Source organism: Macrobrachium rosenbergii, chromosome 7 (genome assembly GCF_040412425.1).
Source record: "Macrobrachium rosenbergii isolate ZJJX-2024 chromosome 7, ASM4041242v1, whole genome shotgun sequence".
Classification (NCBI taxonomy): domain Eukaryota; kingdom Metazoa; phylum Arthropoda; class Malacostraca; order Decapoda; family Palaemonidae; genus Macrobrachium; species Macrobrachium rosenbergii.
This window is the reverse complement of record NC_089747.1, coordinates 927,501-937,500: the sequence shown is the minus strand read 5'-3', so window position 1 is coordinate 937,500 and position 10,000 is coordinate 927,501. Positions and strand designations below refer to the sequence as shown.

The window sequence follows — 10,000 nt, the reverse complement described above, 5'->3', positions numbered from 1 at the left end:
TTTCAGGTAGTGAATGATGAATATCCGATGAATATTTAATCAATATAATGATTGATTGATTGATTACGACTGAAAGGGGTTTCAGCTAGGGGCCTAAGGGACGCCGCGAAGAACCTTGAGTGATGCCTACAGTGCACCACGTGATGCACTGATTGCACTATCCCCCCCTACGGGATACAAAACCTTGAAGCGATATAATTCTAATGCAAAAATTTTATTTCATAATGTCAGTTTGTAAACCTGTAAATTACATATGTGATACGTCGTTAGGAGTTGCAATTTCGACAAATGAGAATATTACAAATGTTTTGTGGTCTGTAGCTAACCGTCTGAATTCGGAGAGTCCTACAGTTTAGGATAATTATGGAAGTCCTTCCAAAGAGGTCCTACCTAGATGCTGTACCGATTCACTTTCAGAATTAACGCTAAATTACTAAAAAAAAAAAGTAAAAAAATGATCCGAACTTTCTTCGGCGCAATCGAGTTTTCTGTGCTGCGTATAATCAAGGCCACCGAAATTAGATCGGTCTTTCCGTGGTCTCAGTATAATGAAACTTTAACCACTGCCCGGTGGTGGACCTGCCAATATCGTTGCCAGATGCACGATTATGGCTAACTTTAACCTTAAATAGAATAAAAACTACCGAGGCTAGAGGGCTGCAATTTGGTATGTCTGATGATTGGAGGGTGGATGATCAACATAACAATTTGCAGCCCTCTAGCCTCAGTAGTTTTTAAGATCTGAGGGCAGACAAAAAAAGTGAGGACAGAATAAAGTTCGGACGGACAGACAAAGCCGGCGCAATAGTTTTCTTTTGCAGAAAACTAAAAACAAGAAATTTGAAAGATCTTCCTATTTGTTTGATTAAAATCTATACAAGATTTTGAAAAAAAAGAAAAAAAAAAAAAAAATATATATATATATATATATATATATATATATATATATATATATATATATATATATATATATATATATATATATATATATATATATATATATATATATATATATATATATATAAAACATCTTGAAATACATTATTTTCATTTTCAAAAAATGTTTAAAATGTTTTTGAAGGAACATATTTGATTGTCAAAAGCTTCCTAAAGGATCTCTCTCTCTCTCTCTCTCTCTCTCTCTCTCTCTCTCTCTCTCTCTCTCTCTCTTCATATCATCCTATCTCGACAGTTCAAATACCTCCAAAAAGGACCTACATAATCATATTAAAAACTCTCTCTCTCTCTCTCTCTCTCTCTCTCTCTCTCTCTCTCTCTCTCTCTCTCTCTCCCCAAGGACGTCTCTTTCATAATAAGGAAAGTTCTGCCGCCAATATTCCTTCACTCAGTCGATAATTAGCGCCCACTCATGCCAACAGGTATTGGTTTTCTTTGATAATAAATACAAGTCCGCGTATACTTATCCTGTCATCTCAAATCGCTAACGAAATATCACGCTTGGACACTCCAGCGGATGACAGCTCCGAAACAGAAAAATTCGCTCATTCCTTGATGCTATTTATCATCCGTCTGACATCCAGACATCCGTGTACTTGCATCCAGGCGGTTATACACATATACATTCATACACATATACGTATACACACACAAACAGGCCACCCAAGAGAGACTAGCAGCAATGGATTTCGAGGGCGGCGCCCGAAGCTTCGAACCTCACTCATTCCTTGCTGTTCCTATTTAGCATCCTCCTGGCATCCAGTCATCCAAATGCTTGCATCCAGGCGTTCAGACACTTACATACACATATACACGCACACATACACACACATACAAACTGGCCACCCAAGTTATCCATAAAGGTGAACAGAATCAGTCAGATCCCGAACGAGGAGACCGAAGCTTCGAACCTCGTTGATTCCTTGCTGCTCCTATTTAACACCCTCCTGGCATCCAGTCATCCAAATACATGCATCCAGGCGTACATACACACATCCACACCCACACACACACAGGTTGACCACCCAAGTAATCCATCAAGGCAAGGACGAAAACAAGGGACAGATATCGACCCAGAAATCCGAAGCATCGAATCGACGAGGGTTCGGATGCACGAGGCCTCGAATGAGACCTCACCGTTGTTTGTCATCCATCTAACCATCATTAATTAAACGGTTATACGAGGGCTTATGAAGACGTCATCTCCCACCTTAAGAGCGAGAGAGAGATATCTCTTTCAGTCCAGACGCACTAGAGAGAGAGAGAGAGAGAGAGAGAGAGAGAGAGAGAGAGAGAGAGAGAGAGATAAGTAGACGAGATGTTCGAAGAAGCTCCGAATGAGACCCACGCGTTGTTCAAACATCATTAATAATAAGTTGTAAGATATTTTTTTTTCCGAAGCTTCAACAGTGATGGTTTACCTTTCGTCGATCCTAAAGGACTTTGGAAGGATCAGGTGAATCCAGAGCGTTGATGCTACAGCTCCTGAATACTTGATAGTCTCGAGTTTGGCCATAATACAAGTGAAAAATGCGCCGAAGAAACTTTTATGTACGGCGTATAATGCCGTATGAGCTACGGCCCATGAAACTTTCAACCACGGCCCGGTTTGTGGTGGCCTGTACTGTAGCACTGCCAGACGCACGATCATGGCTAACTTTAACCTTAAATAAAACAAGTGAAAAATGCGCCGAAGTTTCTTCGGCGCAATCGAGTTTTCTGTACAGCCGCTACAGCGTAAAATCAAGGGCACCGAAAATAGATCTATCTTTCGGTGGCCCATGAAACTTTCAGCCACGGTCCGGTGGTGGCTTGTCCTAAAGCATTGTTAGACACACGATCATGGCTAACTGTAACCTTAAATCAAATAAAAACTACTGAGGAGGCTAGAGGGCTGCAATTTGGTATGTTTGATGACTGGAGGGTGGATGATCAACATACCAATTTGCAGCCTCAGTAGTTTTAAGATCTGAGGACGGACAGAAAAAGTGTGGACAGAAAAAAGTGCGGACGGACAGACAAACCCGACACAAGTTTTATTTACAGAAAACTAAAGTAAATCTTAATTATACAGATACGTGTTGCCTCTTTATACGTCATCAATGATTAATCGTTAATTACATCGCAACAAGCCAAAAAGGAAAATAACTTTCTTAGGTGTAAATTCCCCCCCAAACCACCGAAAAAACAAATTTTACTAAAATGTTCGTATTGTTGTATAACCTCCTCCCCCCCAAAAAAAAAAAACACTGTAAGTGAGTTAAATATCGCCCCGGATAATCGATAAGTAATTGTGTTCTTGGAACTTGAGACCAAAAGAGTGCGAGTCGACGGCAAACCCACTAACCTACCACAACTGACCTCCACCGAAAACCAGAAGGCTTAAAAGGGCTTCAGTGACCAACCCCCCAAAAAAAAAAATAAGGCCAAGGCCAACCAAAGATCACAAAGACCTTTCCCTTATCTACCAGTCTTGGTGGCCTATCACGACCTTCCAGGAAATTGACCTCTCAATTTCCTGGAAACCTTAGATATTCAGAAGACCTCCCCTCCACCCCTTCACCCCCCGAGGGCCAAAATAAGACCAAAGACCTTTCCTTTACCTGCCAGCCTCGGTGACCTACCATGATCTTCCAGGGTTATTGACCTCCCCCAAAAAAAGTGGGCTTAACAGGCCTTCAATGACCCACCTAAAAGGACAAACAAAGACCACAAAGACCTTTCCCTTACCTGCCAGCCCTGGTGGCCTATCACGACCTTCCAGGGATACTGACCTCCCCCCAAAAAACCAGAAGCCTTAAAAGGAATTCAGTGACCTCCCCTCCAACCCGCCCCTCCCCCGAAGGCCAAAATAAGGCCAAAGACTCGTTCCTCACCTGCTAGCCTTGATGACCTGTCACGACCCTCCAGGGATATTGACCCCCCCAAAAAATGAAACCTCAAAGGCCTTTGGTAACCCCCAACAAAGGCCAACCTGAGACCACACAGACCTTTCCCTTACCTGCCAGCCTCGGGGACGTATCACGACCTTCCAGGGATACTGACCTTCCCCCCCAATAAAACAAACCTTCCCGCCGCCCCTCCCCCGAGGGCCAAAACAAGCCCAAAGACCCGTTCCTCACCTGCCAGCCTTCGTGACGATCATCTCGGTACCCAGGTCGTTGAACTCGTCCCACAGGGCTTTCATCTCCAGGCTAGCGGTGACGCTGATCAGCTTCGAGTGGACCGGCTTCTTCTGGCTATCCTGCTGCTGCTGCTGCTGTTGGTGAAGATGGAGCTGCTGTTGGTGTTGGTGTTGGGGATTCTTGTCACTGCTGCTGCTGCTGCCGCTGCTGCTACTGCTGCCTATGCTCATGGGTTCCTCCTTCTGCTCCTTCAGCGGGGAGTGCGGGGAAGGGATGCGTTCCTTCTGCAGGCTTGGGTGGGTGGGGCCGCAGGATGACAGGTGCGGGGCGTAGTAGTCCTCTCGGCCCTTTCCGGCTGCTAACAAACAGGCTGTTGGGGAGAAGAAGGCGATTATTATTATTATTATTATTATTATTATTATTATTATTATTATTATTATTATTATTATCAATGAGCGCAGAGATGGATTCAGCTTAACAAAATGTTTGTTTATCAAAAATCAGAAACTACGAGAATCTGACACAAGATAAAACACACAAACAAACACACACACACACACAGACACACACACACACGGTAAAAACACACACACATATATATATATATATATATATATATATATATATATATATATATAATATATATATATACATATATATGTCATATATATGGACCATACTAGACAGAGAAGCCCATACGTATGTGAAGGTACATCACCATCACATACACACACACAAACACACAAACCTACAGCGCATGTGAAAACCTCCCACAACAAACGAGGGCCAAGCACAACCGTCAAAATCCCTTTCAGATTAGAATCCTTCCCAGATTATCTTGCAAAGAAGAATGAATGACTGACGCTTAGAATCCGTCTTTCTCACTACGAAGTCAACTGCGCATGTGCAAGCAATCAAAAGGATTGAAAAAAAGAAAAACGTTCTGTTGTTTTGATTTACGTCAATATGTCACTCCTGTTCGGTTCCGAAAACGTTTGCGATAACGTTTTCGCAGGTCGCTGATTTTATGTTCCTGTTGTTCTGCTCGGGAAGATCAGTCCGGGATTTCGATGAGGTTTGCATGAAGGAGGGTTGTTTCTCTCTCTCTCTCTCTCTCTGTTCAAGACTCATTCTCTTTCTCTCTCTCTTTATCTCTCGACTTCAGGATTTTCTCTGTTTCTCTTAACATTAAAATCTCTCTCTCTCTCTCTCTCTCTCTCTCTCTCTCTCTCTCTCTCTCTCTCTCATTGTTCAAGACGCATTCTCTTTCTCTCTCTCTCTCTCTCTCTCTCTCTCTTTCTAACTCAGCTTCAGGATTTTCTTTGTCTCTCATAAAAGCTCTCTCTCTCTCTCTTCTCTCTCTCTCTCTTCTCTCTTCTCTCTCTCTCTCTCTCTCTCTCTCTTTTCTAGTGAAAATTCCCCCTTCTCACTATTCAAAACAGCTCTGATCATCATTGAAAATTCTCACTATTTCACACAGCTCTGAGTCTCTCTCTCTCTCTCTCTCTCTCTCTCTCTCTCTCTCTCTCTCTCTCTCTCTCTCTCTCTCTCTCTCTCAAAATCCCCAACAACCTTACTGCCACATCTCTACATTCACTAAAAAAAAAAAAATAAATAAATAAATAAAATAAATCCTAACAAACAAAAACAAAGAAATGTTTATGTTCCTCATCACATTAATGATAACACAAGCAAATAATCTTTTTTCTTTTTTTCTTTATTCAGGGGAAAATGCAGAAAGGCTCCCATCACCTCAGTCCTATTAATTTCCCCTCGCCTGAAAACTTTATTTTCTCTAACTTACTCCAGTATGTTAGAGAAAATAAAGCTTCCAATTGCGGTTGACAGATGTTAGGCAGGCTAGCTTTAGCAACAATGGAACCTCTGGTACGTGATAGCGGAGAAAATTAATTCTAAATAATCGGAAAAATTAATAAGCGTGGGAAAGAAAACCATTAAGTTCAGAGATAATTAAGAACTGGTAAAATATGCGCCGAAGTTTCTTCGGCACAATCGAGTTTTCTGTACAGCCGCTACAGCGTATATAATCGAGGCCGCCGAAGATAGATCTATCTTTCCATGGTCTCGGTATAATGCTGTATGAGCCGCGGCCCATGAAACTTTAACCACGGCCCGGTGGTGGCCTATTCTATATCGTTGCCAGGAGCACGATTATGGCTAACTTTAACCTTGAATAAAATAAAAACTACTGAGGCTAGAAGGCTGCAATTTGGTATGTTTGATGACTGGAGGGTGGATGATCAACATACCAATTTGCAGCCCTCTAGCCTCAGTTGTTTTTAAGTTCTGAGGGCGGACAGAAAATGTGCGGACAGAAAAAAGTGCGGACAGGAAAAAGTGCGTACAGAAGGAAGTGAGGACAGAAAAAAGTGCGGACAGAAAAAGTGCGGACAGAAAAAAAGTGTGGAAAGAAAAAAGTGCGGACAGAAAAAGTGCGGACAGAAAAATGGAAAGAAAAAGTGCGGACAGAAAAGTGTGCAGACAGAAGAAAAAGTACGGACAGAATAAAGTGCGGAGAAACAAGTGCGGACGGACAGACAAAGACGGCACAATCATTTTCTTTATTTCAAGACCTTGTAGGGAAAATGATTAAACTGGTAAAATTAATCAAATCTATTTGGAAATTTAAATAAAATGGGAAACAGAATCAATGATGTTCGAAGATTGATTGAATATGAAAATTAACTATTAATTTTCTTACTCAAAAAGGAAAATAATTCAGTTAAATGGATAATCATCTGAACGGAAAAATGAATTCAGTTAAGTAAAATATTCCTTTTTTCTTGCTGCAAGTTTTGCGCAGGTAGATGAATAGATTCTTGGACCTACAGAGAGAGAGAGAGAGAGAGAGAGAGAGAGAGAGAGAGAGAGAGAGAGAGAGAGAGAGAGAGAGAGAGAGAGAGGTCCCCCCGCCCTCTCAAATCAAGAAGGAACCTTTAATGGAAGCTGTTTGCTTAGGAAAAGTAGATCCCAATCAAACGTCTTCTGTCTAACCATGGGCTTAATTTCCATCCACTCTGAAGCACAAACAACAATTTTCAATGCCCGATCATTAGCGGCTACTATCACTACTGCTTCATGCTTCAAGAGCCCTACTTCAGAAGGGCCAATTATACCCGAAGCAGGACCTCTAAAGGGCCGACTACACCCAGGAGGACCTGTGAGGAAGATTGTTCATCTAACAAAAAAAGAGGACCTCAGGGGCCAATTATACCCTAAGGTGGACCTCTAAGAAAGGCCGATTAACCCCCAGGAGGGCCTCTGACGATGGCTGCTCATTTAACAAAAATGAGGACCTCCAAAGGGCCGATTACACCCTCAGGAGGTGCCTCTGGCGAAGGCTATTCATGTAATGAAAGCGAGGACTTCTTAGAGGGCTGATTACACTCCCAGGAGAACTTCTGACGATGCTGTTCATCTAACAAATCGAGGACCTCCAGAAGGGCCGATTACACCCTCAGAAGAACCTCTGACGAAGGCTATTCATGTAATGAAAGCGAGGACCTCTCAGAGGGCCTATTGCTCTCAGGAGAACCTCTGACGAAGGTTGTTCATCTAACAAACTGAGGACCTCAGAAGGGCCGATTACACCATCAGGAGAACCTCTGACGAAGGGAATTCATGTAACAAAACCAAGAACATCAGAAGGGCCTGTTAAACCCTCAGGAGAACCCCTGACGAAGGGAGTTCATGTAACAAAAGAGAGGACCTCTGAGAGGGCCGACTATACGCCAAGGATGACCTCTAATGAAGGTTATTGACAGATTACCACCAGGAGGATCTCTGGCGTGGGGCTGTTCATCCATCAAAGACGAAGACCTCTCAGAAAGACCAATTACACCCCTAGGAGGCCCCCTCAAAAGGCTATTCATCTATTCATCTACTCATCTTTAGTCAGGTCAAGAAAGGTCAGGCAGGTCAAGAGAGGTCTCCCTTATAATTGGAGAGGACGTGCTCGTCAGGATCTTTCAGAGCTTGAAGATGGTCTTTGAAGTGCCGTGTTTTCCCCAGAGAATATGATACGGATCTTACTGTTACAGATGGTTCTGTCTGGCTATACGTGATACAGACGTGTACACTCCATTCCCCACCTCTCCCTCTCTGGGGGATCTGAACCGCTGACCTGTGGTGTACCAGGTCAGCAGTAATTTAAACATTGCCTTGTGGGTAGGAGAATTATGCACGTCCAAGTTGGTTGGGAGGGGTATAATTATAATTAGTACAGATTGGTACAGTAGAGGCTAAAAACTGAATATATCTAATTAAAGCTTTATCCTCTGGAGTGGATCTGAACTGCTGAATCACTTGCCAGCGGTTCAGTTAGCCAAAGAGGATGGAATTACTGCTACAATTACTGCTTTGCCTGGTGGTACTATTAAAATCACAAGCAGTGCTCCTGCTTTTCTACGACTACAATGGTCGCTTCTGTTGTTCCTACTTTTATTGCTGCTGTTGTGGCTGCTACTTAGGTCCTTCTACATTTGCCACAGCTGCAGATGCTACTAGTTGTTCCTGCTACTTAAAAATGCAGCTATTCTTGCTACTTATCCAGTTCCTTTCCTTTCAGCTACCCTTGCTTATACAGCTACAAGCGTTGTAGCTATTCATGCTACTTAAATAGCTACTGCTCTTGCATTTACTCCTGCTACTTTTAAAGTAGCAAACAATGAAAAAGAAAGCTGCAAAAAAGAAAAAATCCTTTTTCTTAATGAAATTTAAATAAAAAATAATGGCCAGGATTCCTCAGCATATCCTATACCATCCTATACATATTACAAAAAAATTCTTGTCAAAATGAAAAAGGATAAAGGTCAGGATTTTCCAGAGTATCCTTTACCATCCTACACCTATTAAAGAAAAAATCCTTCCTCTTATTAAACACTAAAAATGATAAAGGACAGGATTTCAAAGCGTATCCTTTACCATCCTACACCTATTAAATGAAAAAATCCTTCCTCTTATCAAAAGTGAAAAAGGACAAAGGACAGGATTTTAAGCGCATACTTTACCATCCTACACCTATTAAAGAAAAAAATCCTTCCCCTTATCAAAAATAAAAAAGGATAAAGGTCAGGATTTCCCAGCACATCCTATACCAATCCCGAGAGGGACCCTGCAACCAGCCTGCAACAGCAAAGAAAAAATCGTCCATCCTATCATATTTAAAAAGGATAAAGGGCCAGAAATTTCCCAGCGTATCCTATACCAATCCTTAGAGAGTCCTGCAACCGGTCCTCTCGAGTGTTTACTGATGAGCCGACGACAGGGGGCCAAAATTCGGCAGCACAGAGGGCGTAATGGATACTTGGCAATTAGCAGCAGTTTGCAACAAAGAATTGCGTAGAAGTTCGACTGCATCTGATCCACTCGCAAACAAACAAGAGGGAAAGAGGGAGGGTGTCTCGTCTGCTGGCAGTTCCAGGGGAGTTCCAGAGAGAGAGAGAGAGAGAGAGAGAGAGAGAGAGAGAGAGAGAGAGGTTCTGACATTCCTATATGTCTGGTATAAGACTGAGAGAGAGAGAGAGAGAGAGAGAGAGAGAGAGAGAGAGAGATTTTGACATTCCTATATGTCTGGTATAAGACTGAGAGAGAGAGAGAGAGAGAGAGAGAGAGAGAGAGTTTTGACATTCCTATATGTCTGGTATAAGACTGAGAGGGAGAGTGAGAGAGAGAGAGAAATGTCTGGTATAAGAGAGAGAGAGAGATCTGAGAGAGAGATGTTTGGCAATAGAGAGAGAGAGAGAGAGAGAGAGAGAGAGAGAGAGAGAGAGAGAGAGAGAGAGAGTCGCTACCGCCTTGGCCTGTCGCTCGGGAGACCGAAGTTCGTTCTCGGCGTGAGTCAGAAATTTATTTCCATAAATATACATATATATATATATATATATATATATATATAT

At 42.3% G+C, this 10,000-nt stretch overlaps 1 protein-coding gene across 1 annotated transcript in view; it reads right to left on the bottom strand.

Moving 5' to 3' along the window:
- The window catches only part of LOC136839973 (uncharacterized), a 93,469-nt gene that overhangs the window by 65,591 nt on the left and 17,878 nt on the right, over window positions 1–10,000 (bottom strand). The window contains exon 2 of the mRNA XM_067106244.1: window positions 4,080–4,452. Within this exon, the coding sequence (XP_066962345.1) occupies window positions 4,080–4,452 (373 nt within the window). The remainder of the gene's footprint in view (window positions 1–4,079; window positions 4,453–10,000) is intronic.